The following is a 26,778-nucleotide window of genomic DNA, read 5'->3' as shown; positions in this document are numbered from 1 at the left end:
AAAAGCCAGCCCATCCATGGGGAATCTCATTAGGCTCAGCTCCATCCAAGATGGTTGCTCTGACATGCTGCTGACAACGAATTAAGCAAAGATGCTCTTGTAAGGATGCTCTTGTTGGGCCCATTAGGGTATCTTTCCGAGGTTGGTGTGAGATATTAGGTTAAGGTATTAAAATAATAGAATTCTAAAACCTGCTCCCCCATTGTAAAGTCTACATTGTCATCTTGTTGTCTGGACTAAGCTTTCACACACACACACACACACACACACACACACACACACAGCCCTCCAGGCATCCTCAGCCCCCCGCCCCCTTCCCCCAGCCAGGTGGCCTCAGGTAGATTATCTCCCCTCCACCTCCACATTTCCAAAATGATGTTTTGTACCAGACTGCTCTAAAGTGCCTCCAGTTCTAACGTTCAGTGAATCTTTAGGACAGTTGATTCCCACGGTCAGTTTCACGGATGCTGACACATGGACAGCATCCCTCACACCACACACACACACACACACACACACACACACACACTAGAGGTACCATCATCATTCCTTCCCACCCACGTTCTTGCCTCAGAGCCCACAGACTGGCCAGGTACCTAAGTCATGAGCCAGAGCACCCGGGTCTAAGAACAGGAAAACAGAAGGAATTGTAGATTCTCTTCAATCTTTATTGGCTACTTTCATTTCCTTATCCCACCAATGCAGGTCGGGGAGGGCAGCAAAAGGTCATGTGTAAGGTGGCACATGCCAGCTGGCTGAGCGATGCTAACCACGGTCCCCTGAGTCTTGCAGCAGCAACAGTGGGCATCTATCAGCTCCTGGGTCTGGAGCTCAGACTGCATGGCCCAAGGACCGCCCCGCCCCCCCTCCACCCCCCCCACCGCAGGGACCGTCTCCTCCCACAGTAAGTTTGGCCTTAAAAACACTACAAACAGTTGCATTCATTGTCCTTTTTTTTTTCCTTTTTCTTTTTGCCTTTAATAATAATAAAAAAAGAAAACCAAAACCTTCTATAATTTATAAGCTATTTTTTGCTATCTACATTATATATAAAATATAGACTCTGTTTACTGTATAACACACATCTTTTCCCCTTGATAAATAACTCTTTAAAATATCTAGTATACATGCCTTGACTTTTTATATAGAAGTTTGGTTTTATACATATATATATACTCATGTTTGTAAAACGCAATAAATACATACTTGACAATATCCACCAAACAAATGTAATTTGGGTTAAAAAAAAAAAAGAAAAAAAAGAAGAAATGGTAGTAAAAGCACCAGGCAGCAAACAGAAAGCCATAATTGCTAGAAACTTCTCCCTCCCCTGGGCAAGGCACAGGGCAGAATACTAAATATATTTAAATATGTTTGGATGCCTGAAGGAGAAGGAGGGGCGCAAAGTAGCTGCTGGGGTCACTTGCTTTTGTTTTGTTTCTCAACCTGGGGTTAGACCAGAGTCACAGGTAGGTCATTGCGTTTATGAGGAGAAACCACGGGGGCTCATCCAAAGGCTTAGCCCTTGTGATGGCTGCAGAGGACAGCAGAGATCAGGACGAGGAGTGACAGAAACAGCATGACCCTATGGCTATGCTGTAGGCCCCGCCCACACTGGCCCAGGCCAGCTTTTGACGCTTCACTAAGCGGAGAGCTGTTGCATGCGACGCGTTTTAGGATTACTCGCTGCTGGTTTCAACAAAAAGAGGGCACAGCAGATTCAAGAGCATTCAGCAGTGCAACACTTCAGTAGCCTGGCCAAGAGCCAGGGGCTTCGGGGGCCCTCGCAAGGGCTCCAGGAAATAGGGACTGACCCGGGGAAGAGAAGGCTCAGGAGGCCACCGCCTTCCGCTGCTAACGGCTGTGGTCGCTTGGCTACGGTGCTGGCCTCACCTCCAGGCTCAGACCACCGAGCTCATCACCCCTGACGGCAGCGCGGGAGGACTTCGCTCCTCTTGCGGGAAGTCCTGGGAGCCCGACTCAGTCAGGGTCGTCCCTGGAGACTCAGCACTGCCATTGGCCAGCTTCCCTGCCTGGTGGGGGGGGGGCAGCGGCGGGGGTGGGGGCGGAGGTGGGGGGTGCAGACAGGCCAGGTAGAACATGCCAGCTGCTGCTTAAGACTGAAGCCGCACTGCAGACGCACACGGCTTTCCTTTCGTGGCCCTCCTCCCCTCCTCCCTGTCCCGAAAAGGACTGGAGCGCAGGGGCTCTGAGAGTTTGTTTTCGACGAGCTCTCCAAGGTCATGGCCTCCGCCCTGTAAAACTTCAGGGCTCTGGTGGCCAACAAATAGGAGGCAACAGGTGAAGCAGGAGGCCTGACTCTGCACCTAGGAGGGGAGCGGAGGGCCACCGAAGCAGAGCGGGCCCCGGGAAACCCCAAAGGTGGTGTTGTGTCCCCCATCCTTGCCACGTAGAACACCGACTACGGATAACTGTTCGCACCACGATCACGATGGAAACGCAGAGCAGCTAGTTTCTGAGGACATCCAAGACCTAATGGCGTTGCTAAGAAATGGATGCGACCGCAGCAGCTGGGGGAATACGGTCGTCACAGGTCTGAATTGTAATTGTCGCTCGTTCACCCACTAGCCGGGGGACCTCAGACGAGTCGTTTCACCTCTCTGCCTCCCTGTCCCCATCTGAGAGCCCTGACGGTGCTACGTGCAGCCGCAAGGGGCTTAGAATGCAGCTCCGAAGAAGCGGGGGTGACCTCTGCTGTCACCGAACCTCTCGGGGCTGTGACAACAGGATGTGAGTACCCGGGGCTCTGACATCCCTTCAGAGACAAACAGAGCTCCTTCCTCCCCGGGATGTCTCCCCAGCGTGCTGCCATCCCCCCGCCACAATAAAAGGCGATCCTCCCAGAGACCTAATTTCCGACCCAGGTCAAATTCAACAGCTGCGACTCTGAGCCAAGATGAAGAGAGTTGACAGAGTGTGCAGGTATGAAGGCAAAACGCACAGGTAAAACCGGAGTCACAAGCAAATGAACTGGAAAAGCCCCGCCCCCTGAGAAGAACACGTGCCGCTGTTAGACCACCAAGGGCAAGATCCAAGGCCACCTGTGACGGTCGGCCAATGACGTCTTGAAAATCCCCAGCTCCTCGGTTTGCTGCATCACCGACGATCGAAATCGACTCAGCAAGTCGATTTTCAAGGAAGGAAGCTGAGTGCTATTTCCATTCTGGAAGGGGCAGAAACACCGACTACTTCTATTCGCGGCCCTGTCAGGAACCTTCTGGCAGAACATCAAATGTGGCATTCTGCTCAGCGGGAGGGTACGGACTGCAGTGGCGTAGAGCCCCACACAAGTCACACTCGGCATGAGTCCCGGATGCGCCACAGGGCGTGAGGACAGCCCCCTCAGTGTTCAGCGAGGAGTGCTTTCCTGCCTGGCGACAACTTCCAGGGGTACGCACCTCTCTTCGTGGGAGGCAGCGTGGTTTGGAGAAGACAAGCTTTGGACCCAGGTGACTCAGCTTCTGCTTTAATCGCTGCGTGACTGTGCGCAAGTCACTCTTCCTTTCCGAGCCTCGATTTTCTCACGTGTGTAATGGGAAGAACGAGAGCCAATGCCTCGGGGTTGCTGAGGGCATTAAGCGAGATCATTCACCTAAAATACCCTGTGCACGGTGGATGATCAAGAAATGTTGGTGCACAGAGGATGCTTGGATGGCTCTCTGCAGACGGGAGAAGGGGGCCGGGAGAAGCTCAGCTTAAAGTGGAGTCAGCCACGGCTGCCACCGCAGGGTCCACGTACATGTGACACACAGCTATTTCCCGCCCAGTAGATCAGGAGTGTGTGTGGCACCCTGCGACGTCTCTCCCCACCGAGAGGGGACGTCAGAGAAAAGCTGACGGTGGTCATGGACTTGCTCTCCAGAAGAGCACTCAAGAGAATCCAAACTTTTCAAATAAGCCCAGAGCGTCCCCAGCCCTTGTGAATGCCAGGTGAGAACCCGTGATGCCCCGTCCTCTCTCAATCAGTAGCACGAGCCAACGTTTCCAGGACCGGAGGCGTGAGTCCCCAGAAAAACGGGAAAAAATCAAGCCGCAGGGACTAAATGTGAGACCCTAAGGCGGTGCCTCCGGGACACCGGATCTTTGAAACACAGTAACCTAAGCAGACACGGGCCGGATCACTGCTCGGGGCTTCATCCTGGGTCAGAGTGGTGCTGAGGGAACCCAGACCCCAGAGCGCACGAGTCGGCGTTGGCCCCAGCGAGCCCTGTGGGGAGCTTGAGATCTCAGCTGCCCGCTGCGGCTCCCAATCGAGGTTTGCCAAGTGGTAGTTCAGGGGTAAAAGGAGCACGAAAGAAATATCTTAAACTCATCTCCGGGAATTTTTGTATTTAAAAAAATGAACTACCGGGGCGCCTGGGTGGCTCAGTCGGTTAGGCATCCGACTTCGGCTCAGGTCACGATCTCATAGTCTGTGGGTTTGAGCCCCGCATCGGGCTCTGTGCTGACAGCTCAGAGCCTGGAGCCTGCTTCCAATTCTGTGTCTCCCTCTCTCTCTGCCCCTCCCCTGCTCATGCTGTCTCTCTCTGTCGCAAAAATAAATAAAAACATTAAAAAAAAGTTTTTTAAAAATAAAAAAAAAAATGAACTACCTAGGTCTTTTCTTCCTCTCGTTCCTGTATCTACCTACTACATGCATTTCAGTAGGTAGGATTTGAGAACACTCACTAAAATATTTTTCATGCTTCTGTTAAAGAATATATATTCTTTCTATATCCCCTAGCCTCAAACGAGAATCTGTGTTTTAGACACTATTTATCACAGGACTCAGAGGCCTTTGGAAGAAAATAAAAAAAAACTTCCCAAGTCTTTGGGTTAAGTACAGAAACATAAAATTAAAACCCCTGGAATATCCCTACTTAGATTATATAAACGACTTAGAAAAATGAGACCCATAGAGTTTAATCTAAGTTTTCTTTCCCTTCATCTTTAATCACAGCCTTTCAGGCTAGACAGAAAAAAAAAAAAAATTCTTTCCACTCAGTTCCTACAAAAGTTATTTCTCCAGAAGGCAATTTAGGAGAACCTGAACTGACAGAGTCCACGGCATGGCTGTCTGCTCCCACTATTACTGGGGCACATCCATGCTACCAAATCTCTGGTTTTGAGTTGGTAGCTACGAAAGCCAGCATGCTTACCACGAAGTAATGATGTCAGGGACCATAACATACCCTGGAGAGTTCCAGCTGACTCACCTAGCCGTGTTGCAGCAGCGGGGTGACTCTTCTGGGGAAGGCAATCCTTCCTCCTCACTGTGCTGGAAAATGACCCAACATTCCTGCGGTGTTTGGACATGCCCACCAAGTACCCCCCCCGGGGCAGCCCGGGCATCACAGTGTATTGACCCTGGGAGGAGAATGGAGAATACAATGGACTATATATACTGTTCATTTCCAGATTCTGCCTCCTCAGAGCCTGGGGCGGGGGTAGGGGGCGGGGGTGGGGTGGGGAGGGGCTCTCGGCCCAGTAAATTCCCTTCTACCCCTACTGCCAGTCATCTGAAAAGGCGTCTAAACCTCAGGTGTGTGCCAAAGACAACCGTTGGGTTTCCGTGACCTGTGAACAAAAGCTATGGAGATTCAGAAGTTCTCGTCTTCCCCAGTCAACCCTGACAAGTGTCTAATGGGGGGGGGGGGGGGGTGAAGGATTAAGGATAATTTCCCAGTTTCAAAATGTTTGACTTGCTGTTTCTTTCAAGAGAGAGGTCTGAATTTTTAAGAGCTATTTCAGCGACATTTGGTGGTGGTGAGGACTGACAAACCCTTGTGTGTGTGTGTGTGTGTGTGTGTGTATGTGTGTGCGCGTGTGCATCTCTAACAGTTCCCCTTTGCAACCACCCCACTCCAAGCCTGCAGCCGTCTGCCATTTCCAGTAATACCTCTCTGTAATCAGGGCGTGACAAGGGAGACAAGAGACCAAGGAGGGGAAAAATACGTTTTTCCCCCCAACGTGACCCTTCTCAACCCTACGTGAAGATACCCCTCTGTGGCTCTAACACCCCATATTAGAAACACTGAAAGTGATGTTCCTTAATTGTCCTTCTGTTTTAATACCCATTCAAAAACTTGCAGGTGTCAGAATCCTGAAAGCAAAGGTCAAAGCTAAGGAAAACACCCTTGACATTTTCTTTTTTCTTTTTTTTTTTAAGGGAAGACGATTATATCTGCGTGGAACCGAAGGCTTCCCTTTTAAATTCACAAAGCCGGGTGAATCTCCTAAAAGTCCTTTACCGGCTTGGTTGGAGACACGGGTGTTGGAGACCAAAGCCCGCCAAGGGCTGGCTCCCTTTCCCATCTGCTGGGACATCCGCACTGCAACAAGCGGGGCCCGCAGCATGCGAGGGCGGCTCGGGAGCTTGTAGTCTGACCCATTCAGGCTGTGCCCTTGACTGGAGAGCCACCGGAGAGGACACTTGAGCGCCACATCCCTTTACACTTAGTTCTACCCCACCGGAAACAGGATTAAAGGCAGCTCCCCGCCGCTTTGTAATTGATGCCAAACCCAAAGGGCTATTGTTTATTCTCTGCCTACTCTGCTTCCACGCAGCCTGCGTTCTGGTGCTCTCCTCTGGGCTTACTTGCTATTCCCGGCTCTCCCTTATCCCATCTGGGGGCCGGGCGCAGGGCAAGGTACCAATTAGGAAGACACACCCTCCCGCTTCCTATGAGGACGACCAATCAATCAAGCACACTGTTCACTCTGCTACCAAGTAGCCTTTCCTCCAGATATTTTAAGTGGCCTTCCGGAATTTGAGCTTTCTCATTAGCCCACTGCACCCCCGCCTCCCCCCAGACTAACAGGCTTCTGCGGACGGGTGAGGATTTGCCTTCTCCCGCCAGAGGCAGATGGCCGGGAAGCCGGCACCCACCGAGCTGGCCACTGGGTCGCGGGAGCATTTGGCTTGCGAAGGAGGCCGATGGGTAGGGGAGGGCTGAGGGAGGAGGAAAACACCCCCTCTTTGCTTCTCATGGTAAGGGGGCCACAGAGGCTAAGCCGCCTCCTCCTCATGCAAACGCCCCGCAGGGGTGATCTCGGGAAGAACAGGCCCCCTGAACACTCCCGGTCTGTTGGCTCGGCCAGCCGACAGTCTTATTAGGTGCCCCTCACCCAGGCTGGGGGGTTCACCTTCCCAGGCGCCGCTTAACTCACCCTGCCCCTCCACCTTCCCGCCCCCGCACTCCTCGCGGCCACCTCTGCCCCAGCACGCCTTCCCCCTCTCCGGGCTCCACGCTGAAGACCTGAGTCCCCCTGGGTCCCCCCGTCCGTGCTAACAGTACAGGGACATCCTGCTCCGCCGCATGGCCTCGCTGATCAGGTAGGCGGGGCTCAGCTCGGGCTCCTCCGTCATGATGGCAATGTTCTGCCACTCGCCCGTCTGGCTGGACCTCTTGATGGTGTCCACCACGCACAGGGCGTACAGGCAGTCGTCGAAGGTGGCGGCCATGGTGAGCGGCCGCCCGTCCCACGTGCGCCGGTCGTCCTGGTCCTGGAAGGCCTGGCGCACGGCCTGCATCATCTTGATGGTGCCGCGCAGGTAGGGCGCGGGGATGTCGCTGAAGGCCTTCTCGGGCAGCAGGGAGTTGCTGACGGGCGTGGCGTCCTGTAGCAGCAGCTCCTGCTCGGGGGCGCTGTTGCGCTGCCCGTACAGGTCCGTGCCCACCGCCAGGAGGCGCCCGGCCGAGCCCACCACGGTCACGTCCTGCTTGAACTCGCCCGGCACGTTGAAGTTGAGGGTGACGGTGCAGCACACGCCGCCCTCCAGCACCATCTGGAAGGTGCAGAAGTCGTCGCTGGTGATCTGGCGGATGCCCTTGATGTGGTCCGTCTGCTTGACGAAGGTCTTGAGCAGCCCGTGGACCTTGACGGCCTTCTGGCCGGTCAGGAAGGTGAGCAGGTCGATGATGTAGGTGCCCACCGAGTGCAGGCCGCCGCCGCCCATCAGGTCGTCGCAGCTCCAGTTGTACTTCTTGCCCAGCAGGCTGCCGCCGTGCACCTGCACCTCGCACACCAGCAGCTCGCCCACGTAGCCCTCCTCGATGAGCTGCTTCATGCGCACGAAGGCCGGCAGGAAGCGCAGCACGTTGCCCATGATGCTCATGAGCTTGGGGTAGTAGTGGGCGGCCGACATCATGCGGAAGGCGTCGAGCGGCGTGGCCGTGCGGTCGCAGATGACGTTCTTGCCGATGCCTGCGGGGCGGGAGCAAAAACAGCCGTGAGGGCGCGGGCGTGCGCGGCGGTAGGGGGCGCTGTGGCCCCCGGACGCTAACCTTGCAGCGAGCGCGCCAGACCTGACCTGATCCCCGCTTTCCAGTCTGAAAAGAGCTCGTAGCGCCAGTTATTTAGGCAAAAGTAATAGCACCTAAGGTATGTTTAAGATCTACTCATGAGGCGCCTGGGTGGCTCAGTCGGTTGAGCGGCCGACTTCGGCTCAGGTCATGATCTCGCGGTCCGTGAGCTCGAGCCCCGCGTCGGGCTCTGTGTTGACCGCTCGGAGCCTGGAGCCTGTTTCGGGTTCTGTGTCTCCCTCTCTCTCTGATCCTCCCCCGTTCATGCTCTGTCTCAAAAATAAATAAACGTTAAAAAATTTTTTAAAAAAATCTACTCTACAGTATAATTAAATATTTGAGTCGAATTCCTTTAGTATGAAGCCAAATTAAATCAACTAAATATTAGCTTATTTTAATATATTTAAATAGGCTCTATTTTGGAGATTTTTTTTTAATGTTTATTTTGGGAGAGAGAGACAGAGTGTGAGCCAGGGAGGGGCAGAGAGAGAGAGAGAGAGGGAGGGAGACACACAATGGGGAGCAGGCTCCAGGCTCTGAGCTGTCAGCACAGAGCCCGACATAGGGCTTGGGCCCCCAAACCGGGCGATCGTGATCTGAGCAGAGGTTGGAGGCTTAACCCCCTGAGCCACCCAGGCGCCCCGGAGAGATTTTTCGATATACGTCAATATAGAATATAAAACACCTCATTTCATGCTTTGTGTCTAGAAGTCTAGGACATTTTATATACAAACATATGTTCCTTGTGAAATATTGATAAATCTAAACTATTTAAATAGGGGCACCTGGGTGGCTCAGTGGGTTAAGTGTCTGACTTCAGCCCAGGTCATGATCTCACAGTTTGTGGGGCTCTGTGCTGACAGCTCAGAGTCTGGAGTCTGCTTAAGATTCTGTGTCTCCCTCTCCCTCTTCCCCCACCCCATTCACACCCTGTCTCTTTCTCTCTCTCTCAAAAATAAATACACATTAAAATTTTTTTAAATAAAATATTTAAACATAAAATATAAGTCCTATTGAAGTATACAAGATCATCTTCTTACATGTTTTATTAAAATTATCTTACATATGAACTGTTTTATAGCTTTAGTTTGTAAAATATAATTTATTAAAAATGTATCACTAGAGAGGCACCTAGGAGGCTTAGTCGCATAAGTGTCCAACTTCGGCTCAGGTCATGATCTCATGGTTTGTGGGTTTGAGCCCCGCATTAGTCTCTGTGCTGACAGTGTGGAGCCTGCTTGGGATTCTCTCTTTCTCCCTCTCTCTCTGTCCCTCTCCCATTCATGCTTTCTCTTTCAAAAATAAATAAATAAAAACTTTAAAAAATGTATTATTAGAAATATCATACGTAAGGAAGAGAAGAGTGTCTCTGGACAGAACCGGAATATGTAACCTTAAGTCATAGCCAAGGCAAGTCTGATTAAATATGAGGAAGAATTTCTTAATGATATCCTCTGAAGGTCTAAACATTTAGCTCTCTCTCCTACAACCACCAACAAAGGATTACATTTTGAAAGTTACCTGCTTGTTTCTTTTGCATTATGGATTAGGGCTGGCAGTGGTCAGACATACATTTGTTGAGGTTTTTCTGCTCTTTACCCGGGGGGGGGGGGGGGGGGGGGGGAAGAGTGGGTAGTCCCTGGATCTGAGGTAGTCCCTGTCTCTATGTCCCTGGATCTGAGGGGTGTGCAGTGGCCAGTTCCTGTCATCTGTCTCATGGTGGGGTTCCATGCTTTTGGCCAATGCACCTGGGGCCAAATAACAATGAGGCTTGATATGATGACTGTAATGGGTGTGTAAATTACAGGTAGGTTCAGGCCCTTTGGGAGACTAAGTGATTCTGGGTCTGGAGAAAACAAAAGATCAAAGGAAAGGAGAGTGACAATCAGTGGGAAAGGGATTTATTCAGTAGAAGCCAAGAGTCAAGGGAAGAAAAATAAGTCAGCTAAACCTATAGAAGCAGTCAACTGGAACATGCTCTGCACATAGACCCTTCCAGTAGAGACCTGTACTCTCCAGACCGGGGAGATCCCACAGACAGGGGAAATCCACAAGGGAAACGGAGCAATGAGACACAGCTGTCCTGGCTGTTGGCACTCAACCCGACAGAATGCATGAACTCTAACGACAAGAGACCGGGTTCTGTGGAAGTCCTGCAACTGTAGGCGTCTGTCCAGTGGAGATGCCCGGACAAGCCCGCACCCTAGAACATGGCTCTCATGGCCAAACGACAGACGTGGTCAGAACAGGTTGTAGAAAATAAATATGCGTGATGGCTGTCCATTTCCACATGCACGTTTCATTCTGGCCCCGCAGGGAAAGGGCCGGAAGCCACGCAGTGACCACGTCTCCTTGACTTTTCCATGTTGGCAGAGCTGGCTGGCTCTTCGGATGACCAGGAATGACCAGTAAGAAGCTCCTTTAACTCTTAGCAACCAGTTGAGGGCTGAGGCTTTGGCACAGGGATGAGAAAACACTGGTGGGTATTACCAAAAATGCCACACGCTTACAACACATCATGTTCTGATAACATGATCCTGTAGGCAGCAGGCTCACGTAACAGTGGCTTGTGCTGGCAGGAGCAGATTTATATGCGAACGGATTGGTAGGTCGCCGCAGGGACAGGTGACTCATGCTGCCAATATCTGCCTGGCACCTGCTGGGTGTGGGCGATGGCCTCTCCTGCACCCTAACCTCAAGGTCGCCCTAGCCAGGACCCTGTCTTTTTTTTTTTTTTAATACTTATTTATTTTTGAGAGAGAGAGAGAGACGGAGAGAGAGACAGAGTGCAAGTGGGGGGAAGGGCAGAGAGAGAGGGAGACACAGAACCCGAAGCTGTCAGCACAGAGCCTGATGCCGGGCTCAGACCCACAAACCGTAAGATCATGACCTGAGCCGAAAGCAAGAGTCAGACCAACCAACCAACTGAGTCACCCAGGCGCCCCCCCCGCCCGCCCGCCCCCCCCCCCCCCCCCCCCCCCCCCCCCCCCCCCCCGCCCAAGACGGTCATCTTCTCAGGATGTTCTTTCGGTCTTATCTTAATGGCACATGAGAAGTTTACCGTATTTTTTCTATTATAAAAAAACCCATAGAATGAAATAGTAAAAGAAAAAATAAATGGAGAACATTCATTTTACTTCCCATCCGCACACCCCAAACCGTCACTAAGTGGGTAAGGCTTCGCAGCTCTACAAATGGAAGATTCTGAGGTGATGAAAGCTCCTTTTCCAGAAAATGCCGGGTGAACACACACCAAAAGCCCCTATCGGGGTCTGAAACTCGTGCCTGGCTGCCCCAAGGATCTGAGACACAGGACCTCTTCCTTGAGGCTATTTCTGTGCCCTGTGAGTCCACACCACACAACCACATTCTCAGAGATAAAGACTGGTTCTGACTTCTTAAGTCTCCACTCCGCCCACGGCACCTAGAGGCGCGTCGAGCTCCGGGCAGGAACCTGGCAAACTTGCGGCCTGGCCCCGCCTCGCCGCCCCTGGTCTTCAGCAACATCCTCGCTTCGAGGGCGGGTCTCAGCAACATCTTAGCTCCTGGTATTCTCACGACGCACAAGAGACTTCTAGAAATCTATCATAGAGAATGATCTCAAACATAAGCACGGCCTCTTGCCCAAAGAGGCTTCTCACTGAATTATTTATTAGAGCAAAAAGCTAGGAACGATGCAAATGCCCAACGCGAGAAGAATGGGGGTGTTAGTTCTAGCATGGACGTACAACAGAACGTTGTTAAGCCGCTGAACGCGATGCTAATGAAGGCTTTTTAATGGCAAGCAAGAGGATTATGATGTAATGTTAAGTGAAAAGGGCTCTATTCATAGACACGCTGTGATCTCAACTCTCTCTTAAAAACTACACAAGAGGGGCGTCTGGGTGGCTCAGTGGGTTAAGGGTCCGACTTCGGCTCAGGTCACGATCTCATGGTTTGTGGGTTCGAGCCCCGTGTCGGGTCTGTGCTGACAGCACAGAGCCTGCTTGGGATTCTCTCTCTCTCTCTCTCTCTCTCTCTCTCTGCCCCCTCCCCACCCTCTCTCTCTCCCCAAATAAACATTAAAAAAAAACGCACGAAAGGAAAGGAGAAAATCTGGAAGGGAACACCTCAAAATTCGTTAGTAGGATTATGACTGATTTTTATTTCCTTTGCTACATTTTTCTGTATTTTTCTAAGGGTCTACTTTGATGGCCAGAACAACTGTTAGCTTTTCTTTCCTAAGCCCAAAGGAGGCACGAAGCCTTTTGAAGGATGGGGCTCACATGATGGCAGAAGGGCCTTTCGAAGTCTGGGATGGGCAGCTGGGTCCTAGAGCAGGCCGGTCTGTCTCAGTGCCTGGGCCCTGGGGGTAGGGGGGCGGGGGTAAAGGCGCCACTGACCCTGAACTGTGAATGCTTCAGAGACTCAGGCCAGGTCTCCTGGCTCCGCCTCCTCGGGACTCTCTGATTCTCACGGAAGCTATGGACTCTCTCCAGAAGAGGCAGTTCAAACTGCACCCACACGGTGAGCCCGTGCACAGTCTTCTTGGGTTCCCAGAGCAGGCCTCTCCATCATAAACTGTACAGTTACTTCCTATTTTTAAAGTACTTACGTATGAATAAATGTTATGTATGTCTTTAAATTTTTTTTAGTAGGCTCTACACCCAACGTGGGGATCGAACTCACAACCCCGAGATCAAGAGCCCATGTGAGCCGGGTGCCCTTGCACGATAACTTCTTGAAGGCGTTAGGACATATTGTTTACAAACAAGATAATGCTTCCAGTTTTAAAAGAAACCCAAGGGGCGCCAGGGTGGCTCAGCTGTTTGAGCAACCAAGTCTTGATTTTGGCTCAGGTCATGATCCCGGGGGTTGTGGGATGGAGCCCCGCATCGGGCTTCATGCTGAGTGTGGAACCTGCTTAGGATTCTTCCTTTCTCTCTCTCTCTCTCTCTCAAGAAAAAAAGAAGAAGGAGAAGAAGAAGAAGGAGAAGAAGAAAGAGAAGAAGGAAAAGGAGAAGGAGAAGAAGAAGAAGAAAAGGAAAAGGAAAAGAAAAAAGAAAAGAAACCCAAAATGCAGAGCAAGCAGGCCCCTTACTGATTTGTAAAGTTTGTTTTCTCTCTGTTCTGGACACTCTTCCCTCAACTCTACCTCTTGGTGGGGCTTCTGCAAAGCACACTCTGGACCCCCCAACTCCTCCGGTTGTCTTTCCCAGAGTCTCCCCACCAAAATGCCCAGAACCTGAAGCTCCAATGTTCTTGGCAGTTTAACAAGAACAGAGGGCTTAAGCTAAAGAAATACAAGTCTATTCTTTGTTGTTTGCTTATCTGATTTTTCTAATTTTTGTTGTCTTTCAGCTTACTTGAGGTACAATTGACATAGGAAATTGTAAGATATTTAAAGGAGACATCATGGTTATTTGATGCATGTATGCATTGTGAAAGTATTTCTACCATCGGTTTAATGAACCTCGTGTTTCTCTCGTGTGCGAGAGAACACGTAGGTTCTACCCTCTTGGCAAATTTCAATTATACAATACAATGCTATCAGATATAATCATGTTTACCTAAGATCCTCAGGGGTGCCTGGATGGCTCAGTTGGTTAAGCGTTGGACTTTGGCTCAGGTCATAATCTTGAGGTTCTTCGGTCTGGGCCCCATGTCGGGCTCTGTGCTGACAGCTCAGAGCCTGGAGCCCGCTTCAGATTGTGTCTCCCTCTCTCTCTGCCCCTCCCCTGTTCATGTTCTGTCTATGTCTCAAAAATGAATAAAAACATGTAAAAAAAAATTTTTTTTTAAAAATTAAAGGGGCGCCTGGGTGGCTCAGTCAGATAAACATCCGACTTCAGCTCAGGTCATGATCTCGTAGTTCTTGAGTTCGAGCCCCGCGTCGGGCTCTGTGCTTCACCTGCTTCGGATTCTGTGTCTCCCTCTCTCTGCCCCTCCCCAACTCATACTCTCTGTCTCTCTCAAAAATAAATAAACGTTAGAAAGAAAAAAAAAGATCCCCAGACTTTATTCATTGTATAGCTGAAAGTTTGTACTTAAAGAAATATGATTCTAACTGGAGACTTCCAGTCATCAGACAGTGTGTGTGTGTGTGTGTGTGTGTGTGTGTGTGTGTGTGTGTGTGTTTCACAGAGATTTCACAGAGGATCCCCTCACCCCCAAAATCACATGCAGCAAAAAGGACATGTATACTGCCGGGGCATAGAATTAACACACCTCACATTCCTGGCTACATCAGATGCCACCGAATATATGCTGGGATTTCTTCCAAGGAAAGCAGATAAATGCCTACCTTCCAAGTCGCCTGTCAGCCTGGCCTTTGGTCTGGCTGTCCAGAAAATACCACAGGTCTTCAGTGTCTTTGTGATTTTCAGGTGTCTTAGCACAATGCCTTTCCTGCCACCCCCGAGAAAGTGCTAGAATAGGCTCTTTGGAGAAAAGCCCTTCTCTGTTTTGTGCTGAAAAGGAAACAATAAGGTTGGGGCCAAATCTGTACGCCTCCCTGAGCACGGGACTCTGACATTCCTTTGATATGAAGGTACATAGACAACACCAGGCCAACAGGGGTTGAGAGAGTCCGTTTCGCAAGGGAAGGAGCTCGGGGAGAGACCGGAGGCCCCTCCATATGCTGGCCCCCCCAAAGAGCCACGGCTGATTGCTAATGGGGAACCACGAGGGGAAGAATATAACCTTCATCTCTGCTTTGCAGACCCTCAGAGGATAGTGTGTGTTTTCTCACTCCTGGGAAGACAGCTCTACCTAAAGGACGGGAAGGCCATCTCTCCCACCTGTATCCACACATCCTTCCCGGAGCCATGGAAACACATTCCCTTAGGAGTTTATACTATCTTGCAGCAAGATGTGGTATCCTCCTTCCAAGGCAAAAGATCCAAAACTCGGGGACCCCAAACAATCTTTTTTTTCAATGTCTATTTTTGAGTGAGAGGGAAAGAGAGAGAGTGTGTGAGCGAGCAGGGAGGGGCAGAGAGAGAGGGAGACAAAGGATCTGAAGCAGGCTCCCTGCTGACAGCAGAGACCTCCATGCGGGGCTCGAACTCACGAACTTCGAGATCATGACCTGAGCCAAAGTCCGACACTTAACCACCTGAGCCACCCAGGCGTCCCGGGGCCCCAAACAATCTTCAAGAAAATCGCGCCACAGAGGATCAAGACAATCCAGGCCCCCAAACATATGGATTCACTTCCACTCCAAATAAACAGGCCGTGCAACATGGAGAGCAAGAAAAAGTACTCCGTGAGAAAGAAAGAGTGCGTTGTGCTTCGCCAAGCCCCAAGCATTTCCCAAGCAGTTGGAGAGCTTCAGTTATGCCCACAGAGGAACAACAGGACATTTCTGGGCATCTGGGGACTATGGTGGATGTGGTCACCCCGCTGCTAACTCCCCCGGGGACGTGACATGAGCCATTACACCACCGCCGCCGGCTCAGCTCTCTCCACCGAGGGATCTGCCCCTGCACCCAGAAATGGATGTCTTGGAATCTTACCACCTTTGTCAAGGCGGTGAAGTATGACTCAGGGCGGGTGGCAGACAGCACATCAGGACTGCCCTGGCATTCTGGGGAAGTCTTCATAGCCTGCCTCCACGGAGACCATTTATCCTCTCGTGTGGACACAAAGAGCCTAAGTTGGGTCTTTCGGGGATTGACGGCAGCAGAATACGTCACCCTAGAATGGGCTGCTCTGGCATGTGCATTATTTCGAGATTAAAGACAATCAGGGCTCAGCAGACTCAAGAAGAGCTTTTTACCTTCCCCTTAACTACCTGAAAGAATTTAGATGGGGACGGCTGTACCAGGAAGAGAGCTGTTACCAAAGATAGCTTTTTATATCGGAAAGACTTATCTGCATGGCCTGGAGAATATTTACCAAGTATTTGTCCTTCTCATCTTCCTGTGAAATGTCTTCCTCCTCTCCTCCCAAGCCCCACACCTCTCCCCTCTTCTCCTTAGCTTGGTTATGATCTCTCAGCCTCGACTACCTGCCTGCCAGGGAGTCCCCTATTTTTATGGGGCTCTCATCCATAAGAAGCTTGTTTTTCTCCTCTTAATCTGTCTTATGTCAACCTAATTATTTAGCCAGCCGAAAAACTTTAGAAGTTTGGGGAAGATGGGGAATGTTGTCTGCCCCTGCAGTTGAGAGCCTTGGGGCCGGAACAAACTTCACTTTTCAAGCAACCCCTTCCCCCCACCCCACCCCACCCCTGCATCAGCAAATAAAGCGAGATCTCCCCATCCATAAAATGGTGGAACTAATACCTTCCCACCTCTGTCGCGGAGCTGAGGTAGGGGAGGAAAGGAGATCGGCGGGAGAATTCTGGAGGGTGAAGGCGCAATGTGGAAGGCAGTGTGCTGGCTCTTTGTCAGAAGCTTTTAAACGAAATCATTTCAGAAGGAGCTTTACTGCCCTCCTGAGATCTCTCATGGGGAAACGGGAGATCGGCCCCCTCCCAAGCCCGCTGAGTGTGTTCTCAGTAAATGAGCCACAGCACAGTATCCCCGGCCCTCACCAAGGGTTAGTGCCGTAGAGAAGGAGTTTCCAACCAGTAGACCCCAAGGTGCCTTCCGGCAGCTGGGCCCCTGCCCTCCAAGCTCGAAGTCTCCAAGCCATATCTCTTGCCAGAGACCAGAGCTTTTGTGGGGGCTGACACGCCATCCAGATGGGCCCCAGAAAGGAGCAGGGGCAAGGGACTTCCCCCTGACACCTCTAGGGAAAAAGACAGGTGCCGTCTGCCGTCCGAAGAGCAGCTATCCTCTCCTGCCCTTGATCAGGTAGGTTATCCCTGGGTACCTGGAGTATCGCTGTCACCTGGCCACCCAGGGACCAGAGCCATTCCCGAGCAGAATCACCCTGAAACTTCAAAGCGTGCTTCCCTGCCAGCACCCTGCCAATTACACACTCCCTTATCTAATCGATGGGGGAAATCTACGAGGCCAAGGCGACTTTCCCACCAGATCTTCCCAATTACTCCACTCGTGTTGACAATTCCTTATCTTCTGAGAGCCAAAGTGGCTGTTGGGTCTGCAGGCTGGCGCACAGCTGTCCTGGCAGACTGGCAGAACTCCCACAAGAAATTCCACCACATACAGCTTCCCATTCTTTTCCCCATTCACAGAAGGTAGAGAAGATTTCTCTGCAATTCAAGCCGGAACTCATGATCTTCATTTGTACTCCATTCTGTCACCATTTCTGTGCTAGGCACTGGGACTGAAAAATGAGTAGGCTATGGGGCGCCTGGGCAGCTCAGTCGGTGGGGTGTCTTGACTCTTGGTTTCTACCAAGATCTCATGGTTCGCGAGATCGAGCCCTGCGTCGGGCTCTGTACCCGCCGTGCAGAGCCTGCTTGGGATTCTTTCTCCCTCTCTCTGCCCCTCCCCACTCGTTCTTTCTCTCCCTCTCTCTAAATAAAAATTTTAAAAAGGGATAAAAAAAAAACCTGAGTAAGATAGCTGAATATGAGCTCCCAGTCTAGTAGAGAAGACCAACCAGAAATGAGTAATTACAGTATTTTATAGATTATGGGATCTAATATAGGGATAAACAATGAGAGTGCGAAGAAGGGCTGCCCAACTGATCTGGGCATGGTAGAAAGCTCTGTTTCAGGGCGCCTGGGTGGCTCAGTCGGTTAAGCGTCCGACTTCAGCTCAGGTCACGATCTCGCGGTCCGTGAGTTCGAGCCCCGCGTCAGGCTCTGGGCTGATGGCTCAGAGCCTGGAGCCTGCTTTCCATTCTGTGTCTCCCTCTCTCTCTGCCCCTCCCCCATTCATGCTCTGTCTCTCTCTGTCCCAAAAAAATAAATTAAAAAACGTTTAAAAAAAAATAAAAAATAAATAAAAATAAAGGCATGCAAAAAAATTCAAATAAAAATATAAAGACATATATATTACAAATTAAAAAAAAAATAAAAATAAATTGGGAGGACGGCCCCTTTGGAGAAATCCCTCCTCTTCAATTCCCTGAACAATGTCCCAACTCAAACCACTAATCTGACCTCTTCACAATAGTAATGACATAATTTAAAATAGCAACAACCATCTCCTAAGCACTTGTGCCAGAAGAGGCTGAGCATTTTACATACACTTGCATTTTTTATTGTACACAACTCCATGAAGCAGGTACTCAGACAGCCCCCGTCTCACACATGTGGAAACAGCCTTTGAGAGGGTAACCACTAGCCCACCCTCCACAGTTCGGTGAGCGGTAGAGTTGGGCTCTGAGCCCAGATTGCCAGCCTTCGAGCAAACCTGGTCTTAGCTTTCTTACTCCAACTGCCTTAGCCCCGCCGGCTTACGGCTGGCTCAGTTCCTCTCATATCTAAATTGTATACGACACCCAGAGATGACATCCGCCTCCCTGATGCGTGCCTGTGTACTTGTGAGCAATGCCAGTGCTTCGGGGGGGGGGGGGGGGCAGCTCCGAGGGGGACCGCGTAACTGACCTTGGTGAGCATCAAAAACCAGGGCGCTGGGAGTGGGGGGGCCTGCTGTTCAGCTGGATGACAGCCCAAAGTCCCCAGAGCACCACGATTAATTTCAAACTTGAGATGGAAATGGGTCATGGTGACCCACATTCCGTTCCTTTTGTCAAGGCCCCTGACGCCGCCAGTGGGCTCTGAAAGGGGGGAACAGCCACGGAAAGGAAATCAGCACAGCTGATACTGATGGGACTTGATATTGAACTGAATTCAATGTTGAAGTGCTTTGTTGAATGTTTATTTTTGAAAGAGTAAGAGCGCGAGCATGAGGCACGTAAGCGGGGGAGGTGCAGAGAGAGAGGGAGAGAGAGAATCCCAAGCAGGCCCCGAGCTGCCAGCAGAGAGCCTGATGCGGGGCACGAACCCACGGACCGTGAGATCACGACCTGAGCTGAAATTGTACGCTTAGCCACCCAGGCGCACCTCAAATGCTTTTTTTTAAAAGTTTTTAAAGGTTTATTCATTTTTCAGAGACAGACAGAGTGTGAGCGGGGGAGGGGCAGAGACAGAGGGAGACACAGAACTGGAAGCAGGCTGCAGGCCCCGAGCTGTCAGCACAGAGCCTGATGCAGGGCTCCAACTCACTACCGCAAGATCACAACCTGAGCCAAAAGTCGGATGCTTCACCGACTGAGCCACCCGGGCACCCCCCACCCCCCGCAGCAACCAGCACTTTGTACAGACTTCCTTCCACTACTTAGGCTTGTTGCCTGAAATTGCCTGTTGCAGAGGAACCCCTAGCAGTAGTCAGATTTTCTCAGATGGTTTCAGGGGCATTCTGTCATCTAACCGCTGAGCCCATGGCAGCAGGGACAGCACTCCTGAAGCACTTTCCCCTTTCGGTTTCCTTATCTGTAAATCCCACGCACCTGCATCACTGTGGCCTACACGTGCGGAGTAGGAAGTCACTAGCCAGCCCCTTCCAGCCAGGGCATTCCCCAGGAGAGAAGAGCAAAGCTTGCCACTTCTATCCAGCCCAGGGGAGGCCCAGGGTAGAGGCTGAGACACGGCAGGTAAGGTGTGTGGGAACCAGAGACCTTCCAGGCCAGTGGCAAGCCTTCCAGAAGGTAGGTAGGCCTGCCACCTACAGGTGGCACACAGAGACCCCGGTGTGAGGGGCAGGAGGCACTGAGAGGGCCCATGGGAGAACAGAGAGGCCTGGGGTTGGATGTAGTGGCTGCAGCGGTCAGGGACTTGGGGACAGAGGAAAACGGCCAGGACTGTGGGCTCACCTGTGGAGTCCTGCTATGCTGGTCCCAAATAGCCAAATACCACCCACTGCATCTCGGTGGTCATCATTCTGCGGAGTGGCCTGGACCAGCCCCCCTCGAGCCTGCACCACTATTCCACACCCTGCCAGGCCAGAATTCAGAGGACACCACCTGTATGAAGGTGGTGCATGTAAGCCACACTTTCCCCATGGAAGCAGCCACCTTCTGCTGTGGGGGAGGGCAAAGGGCAGAATGCCGAATAACTGGGCCACCAGGGTCATCTAAAAGAGACAGCTATTCAAAATGTAAATGATCGGGTTGGGTGACTTTACTGGATTGCACCATAATTCCGTTCCCTGCCCGCCCGTCTAGCAGGATGGGGCCCTGAAATGGTATAGAAGTATGGTGTGAATTTCCATCACACATCCAAAAGGGTGGGAGCCCCACATCATCTCCCAAAGCCCCTCCGTTGTCCTCTCCAAAACCTCAGTACTGAACGGCCGGTTTCTGAGCCAAGGCTTTCCAGAGAAACACTATCCTCACTCACTGTGCACATCGTATGCAAGACAAGAGACTTCAGGCAACTCCTCAAACAAAAAGCAGGAAACTCTCCATTCAAGACAAACTCTCGAGCGAAGGAATCGCAGCCACACTTACCCAGCGATGTGTTTTATTTTTTTAAAATCAGGATACTGTATTTCATGCTGCCTAAGTTTTTGGCCGTTCTGAAACAATGGAGAGATCCAGAAACACTGGGTTTCTTCCCCACGACAACAATCAGTTGGAGTGGTACAGCGGCTTCCACAGGTGGGTCAACCACGCCCAACCCTAACCCCTAACCCCCAACCCTAACCCTAACCCATAGACCACAGCCCCCGCCTGCCCCTATTAATGGCTGTATTCGTTTTCTATTGCCACCATGAACACACACGCATAGCTTAACCCAACCCCCATTTATTATCTTTCAGAGCTCTGGATCAGAAGTCGGGCAGGCTCAGCGCGGTCTCTGCTTAGGCCTCTGGGGAAGAATGTGTTTCCAACTTCACAAGGCTGTTGGCTGAATGCGTTGCTTTGGAGCTCTGGGCCCAGCTTCTCTGCTGGTTTCCTCGCTGGCTGCCCAGCTTCTAGAGGGGCCTGCATTCTTCATGTGCTGTGCCGTACCCAGGCCCGTAATAGTTCCTCGAAGTGAGTCCTTCTCCCGCTGGAATATCTCGGACCTCCTCTTGTCTTCAAAGGGGTCCTGTTATCACATCAGGCCCACCCCGGATCATTCCCCTTTGGCCATAGAACTAATCGCAGGAGAGACACCAGGGAGCAAAGGTCATCTTAAATTCCACCAGCACCTTCTGCCAGTTTGCTGGTGAAGCTCCAGAGAAAAAGTCCTGCCAGGAGGAAGATTCTCGAGTGATTCACCTCAGACACGTGCAGACGGACACTCCTTTCAAATCATCCTTTGTTTCTGTGTTCTTTCAGTAGTTTTTACTCCATCAAAAAGAGAGCCTCCGTGAGGTACTCCAGGCTTTAAAAACCTATTATTAGTCTCCTTGTTACCACGGAGATCGTGTCCCCAATTCAGGGCTCCCTGTAGACAGCCGTAATAGGGACAGTGCTGGGCCGGGTGGCGGTCTGGGTCTCTGGGGGCCGGAATGAGCACGAGGAAGGGAACTGTCATGCAAGGATCCACTCGGCGCCCGGCTGCCCGGCGGCTCAGTTAAGCGTCACTCGGGCATCCTTATCCCCGTTCGTCCGGAATAGGTAATCGAGGCTCAGGGAGATTAGGATTGCCCGGGATCACAGCTGTGTGACAGGCCCCCGCTGCCGACTCGGTTCTGTGATCCCAAAGCCCGAGGTTTTCCACTTTCCGCCTACGGAACCACTGCAAGGGGAAGGGAAGAAGCAGGATAAAATGCCCGGGCCTGGGCGCTCCCAGATGGGTTGATAAAAAAGGGCCAAACCCCACGGGTGCCCCCCCTGGACCCCAGCACTGAGACCAGAAGTGACTTGGGAAGGCAGTGGAGGTGGCGTGGGGGGCAAAACCAGTGCTCGAAGGGGGAAGAGCTGGAGAACAAGAGGGCTGGAGGCTCAAGGCAGAACAGGGGCACCTGCTGTCTCTGCAAGGCAGGTGCCCGGCCCCCACTTCTGTGGCGGTGAGCGGGCAACCGAAAGAAGCCTGTGAGGAAGGAAGGGGAGTGGCTGGGCAAACAGGTCACGGTGGACACAGGGTCCCCGCGGCCGAATCAAGGAAACTCTGCAAGAGCCACAGCCCTGTGCACGCGGGGCCCCGCCGACCCGGCCAAAGGAACCGGGAGGCAATGCGCCTGCCACACACTTCACTTCTAAGAAGCAGACGGGGGCCATGTGGTCACCACCCCGTGGGGCCTGCGGGTGCAGATCCTTGCAGGGGAACAAACACCTCCGTGGGGCGCCCAGGAGAGGAAAGCAGACCAGGGCACGAGGGAACAATGGATCTCATCCCTCAGCCAGGGCGGCGGGGGGACCCACGAGCTGGGAGACGGTCTTCAGTTCTAACTCCGCGTTCCTGTCGACAGGGCTGGACAACAGCAATAAACCCAGATCAGGGGCTCCTGGATGAGAGGTCAGGATAAGCATTAACAAACCACTTCCCCCAAGCACTTTCACCTACATCATCTCTGCCTGTTGGACCGAGTCTGTGACAAGGTGTAGGGGGTGTGGGAAGGCAGTGGTGGTTAGAAACCGAGAGGTAACCGGGGCGCCTGGGTGGCTCATTGGGTTAAGCGTCCGACTTCGACTCAGGTCATGATCTCACGTCTTGTGGGTTCGAGCCCCGCATTGGGCTCTGTGCTGACAGCTCAGAGCCCGGAGCCTGCTTCGGATTCTGTGTCTCCCTCTCTCCGTCCCTCCCCCCACTCACACTGTGTGTGTGTGTGTGTGTGTGTGTGTGTGTGTGTGTGTCTCAAAAATAAATATTTAAAAAAAGAAAGAAAGAAACAGGCAACCTATGATTTGGTGAGTGTGTTTGGGGGAGGGGTGGGTAGTAGAGATTCATAGTTTTCAGGGACCGCCTAACATCTGAATCCCCCTGTTCTATCTGGGAAATTCCTCACCATGTGAGTCTTAGTGGGAGGTAGAACTTCTCCCCATTACGGAAGCCAAGCCAGGGGCATGCTTTCCCATCAGTCTTTGTGGGAAAAGTCATGGGCACACACCTGGGTTTGGCCAACCAGGGACCCCGCCTGGGTCTGGTTCAGAAAAAAGGAACAGTATGGAGAATCCGCGCTGGCAGTGGGACGTGGCAATCTCTGGTTTCCAAGGGTTGCTGTGGCAATGACTGCAGTGAGGACACCTATAATCCAGTGCCAACACCATCCAAAGCAACAGGGCCATCCACGTTGGCTGGGTCCTCTGGCGTGACTCATTCCAGCTGCCCACCCTTTCTTTGTTCCTCTTGTTTTCCAAGCCTACTCCCCCAACCTAAGTTTCTGCGATGAACTAATCTCCTTTCTAGAAATTCTCTTCCGCTAATATCAGTCAGGTAGTTTTTGATGTTGGCCGTTGAAATGCTTCTCCAGCACAACAGGTTTACAAGCTTTCTGGATCCCTTTCGGAAAAGGTCGGTTTGAGCCCAGAGGAACCACGGAGAGCCTGTTAACAAAGGAGCCTAAGATCCAGCGTGCTTTATTGGAAAGTGAAGCAGAATGAGGGTCAGGTGACCTCATTAAAGTTCCAATTCCAGCATTTGGGACTGTGTGACACTGAGGGAACTCCGTTCCCTTATCTATAAAATTGGAATAACGACGCCTTCCCAGGGCTATGCCGAGGATGAAATGATGTATCGGCAACTGTCCCGACACATAAAAAGTGCTCCTGGATGTCTACTGAAGTCAACAATGGATCTAAATATACACTGCTTCTGTCAGTTCCTAGAGCTACAAGAATTCAAAATAGGGGCGCCTGGGTGGCTCAGTTGGTTAAGCGTCTGACTTCAGCTCAGGTCATAAGCTCACGGTTCATGAGTTCAAGCCCCATATCGGGTGAGCTCGAGCCCCAATGGGGGGAGCATGAACTGTGCATCAGGTGGTGAACATGAGCCCCGCTTCAGGGGAACCCCACTTCTCTCCCTCTCTCTCTCTCTCTCTCTGCCCCTCGCTCATTTGCGCCCTCTCTCTCTCAAAAAAAAGAAAAGAAAAGAAAAGAAAAGAAAAGAAAAGAAAAAAGAAAAGAAGAGAAAAGAAAAGAAAAGAAGGAAGGAAGGAAGGAAGGAAAGAAAGAGAGAGAGAGAGAGAGAGAGAGAGAGAGAGAGAGAAAGAAAGAAAGAAAGAAAGAAAGAAAGAAATCAAAAGAAGTTGGACAGCAGGGGGGTGGGTAGGTACCAAGACTTGAAATCAGAATGGGTTCTACCTCTGGCTCTGGCACCAATTCAACGTGCAAAGACCATCTTTGAAACAGGGCTGGTATCAGGCCCTGGCAGCTTTCTTTTAAAAAAAAAAATTTTTTTTATTTTGATGTTTTATTTTATTTTTGACAGAGACAGAGGGTGAGCAGGGGAGGGGCAGAGAGAGAGAGAGAGGAAGACACAGAATCCGAAGCAGGCTCCAGGCTCCGAGCTGTCAGCACAGAGCCCGACGCGGGGCTCGAACTCACAGACCGTGAGATCATAACCTGAGCCGAAGTCGGATGTTTAACCAACTGAGCCACCCAGGCGCCCCGTGGCCCTGGCAGCTTTCTAAGACCGCTGACAGCACGAAACAAGTGGTACGTAGGGCAGTCTGCCGGAAGGCATAGCCTATTACACGAACAAAGTTACTGCTGAGATACGGTAGCAAACCAGAAAGCCTAAAAAACCAAGCCAACAGCAGTGCTCTCTGTCTGGAATCGCTGGGCTGGATGCTAGCTGCGGTCACGAATGACACAAAATGCAGAAGCTACAGGCACTGGCTGGGGTGCTGACTTGCTCCATAACCCCGGGCAGGGACTTCTGTCGGCCCTGGTGGCTGGGAGGCGTGGCAACAGGGCGTCAAGGCTGGGCAACTGCGAAGCGAAGGCAGCGCCCGAGACATTTAGCCGTGCACCTTATTACCGGCTCCTGGCAAATAACTAAAGCTCAGCTGGTGATGGAAGGGTAGAACCCTTTCTTCCTGAGAACCAAACCTCACCCTTGGTTGCCTCTGATATCTTGACAGATCTGTGCTAACATCATGGCCCGGAGGAGGGTCCTGTCTACAGAGCTCAGAACCTCAGGAATGGGCAAGACTGAGGGAGGAGGCTGGGGGTGCGGCGGGGGGCAGTTTTACAAAGCACCTCGCAGAACGTGGAGATGCAGGCTTCCCTGAGCAGCCCAGAAGCCAGCAACTTCTTCCCTCCCGGAGCCTGCTCTCTTAAAGGGACTGTGCTCAGTTTTTCATCCTGGAACCAGATGACAGCCCTCTGGGCATAGCTGATGACAGTTTCAGCCAGCCCCTTCCAGCCGAGGCTAAAAGCTGGAAAATTGCTCCCTGGGAGGAGCAGAGACCAGTCACATTGCCCAGTCCCATTGTCCCGTTGCATTGCCCCAGGTGCTGGCTGTGGTGAGTCTTGAGATTTTTTTTTTTTTTTTTTTTTTTTGGCAACAATCTGCAAACAATGCAGACTCTTTTTAAAAAGAAAGAATCCTAGTTGGCAGATTCCCAGGAAACTGGGCATACCTGCGTCTGTGCTTGCCCCAGTAATACCAGTTGAAAGCTTGGGAAACCGGAAAGCCCTTGGCTTGGTTGGTGAGGTCAGGTGGCCGCCGCCCCATTTTACAGATGAGGAAATGGGCCAAGTCTTAATGCTTTCTCTTCTCCATAATACTGTGGGGCCCTGGAGGAGGCTGGGATGCAAACATACAGACGGTAAAGGCTCTTAAGGCTCCATCTCAGGGGAAAGAGTCCCAGCAAGGCTGTAATGGCTCCAGATACATCCTGCAGAAGCTCCTGCATGAAGGACTCTCCCGGACTCCCAGGAGAGGGGTCCGCGTGGGCACAGTGCTGGCCTGGGGCTCCTGAACTCATCAGACTTGCCCAGGACTCGGGTCGAGTATGTGGGGAGATGTGCAGATGTCTTAGACACAGCGGATGCCCTAATGGCGGGCCAGAGACAGAGAACAAGGACAGAAACCACGCTTGGTGTGGGAGGGGTGTTATAGGACTGATGTCCACGCCTAGGGAGTTCTTCAACCCCTTTCGGGCCCTCTGAGGGCAGAGAGCCAGCCTCTGCCAAGGGGCCTCGCGTGGCTTGTCCCCTTCCCTCTGAGAGGGGGCTGTCCTCCACCTCTGCCCTCACCCATGCTCCTAGTACTAACGTTGCATCCAGAGAAAAGCTTGTCATCATCACTCTGAAGTCTCAATGCACCCCAGTTAGAAGACGAATAGAACGAACACCGATTCACTGAAGCATTACCATGTACCAAACTCCTAGCAAAGTGCAATTATACTCCTCCCAATACTGTGGGAGGTCACTGCCCTTCCCAGGTCACAAACCACCACGAAGGGTCAATAACCCAACCAAATTCAGACGCTAGTAACAGAGCTGGGGATTCGAATCCACATATTCTGGCTCTGTGTATCTGTGTCTCACCTTGAATACTACGTTGCAATTCTAAATGCAACCTGCCAGGCACTAAAACATGACGACAAGAACCGAGGTGTAATCGTGGATTTTCCCGTAACCTTTTGTTCCATTGCAAACCCTAATGGAAGGCCTCCCGGGGAAGAAATGGGAGAGGGTGCCCTGGCCTCTACCTGATCTAGAATCTTCCACCGCGAGTTTCTGTGCTTTA

General features: G+C 51.7%; 1 protein-coding gene across 4 annotated transcripts in view; it reads right to left on the bottom strand.

Moving 5' to 3' along the window:
* Positions 1-654: 654 nt before the first annotated feature.
* The window catches only part of GFOD1 (Gfo/Idh/MocA-like oxidoreductase domain containing 1), a 119,514-nt gene continuing 93,390 nt past the window's right edge, over positions 655-26,778 (bottom strand). For all 4 annotated transcript variants that reach the window (XM_078446630.2, XM_078446633.2, XM_078446632.2 and 1 more), the window contains exons 2-3: positions 4,611-8,208; positions 655-4,365 (exon numbers count right to left, since the gene is read on the bottom strand). In XM_078446630.2, coding sequence (XP_078302756.1) covers positions 7,289-8,208 — 920 coding nt within the window. In that variant the 3' untranslated portion in view covers positions 655-4,365; positions 4,611-7,288. The remainder of the gene's footprint in view (positions 4,366-4,610; positions 8,209-26,778) is intronic.

This window comes from Panthera onca, chromosome B2 (genome assembly GCF_046562875.1).
Source record: "Panthera onca isolate mPanOnc1 chromosome B2, mPanOnc1 haplotype 2, whole genome shotgun sequence".
In the NCBI taxonomy this organism is placed as follows: Eukaryota; Metazoa; Chordata; class Mammalia; order Carnivora; family Felidae; genus Panthera; species Panthera onca.
Note: the sequence above shows the minus strand (reverse complement) of the source record. Positions and strands in the feature narration are given on the sequence as shown.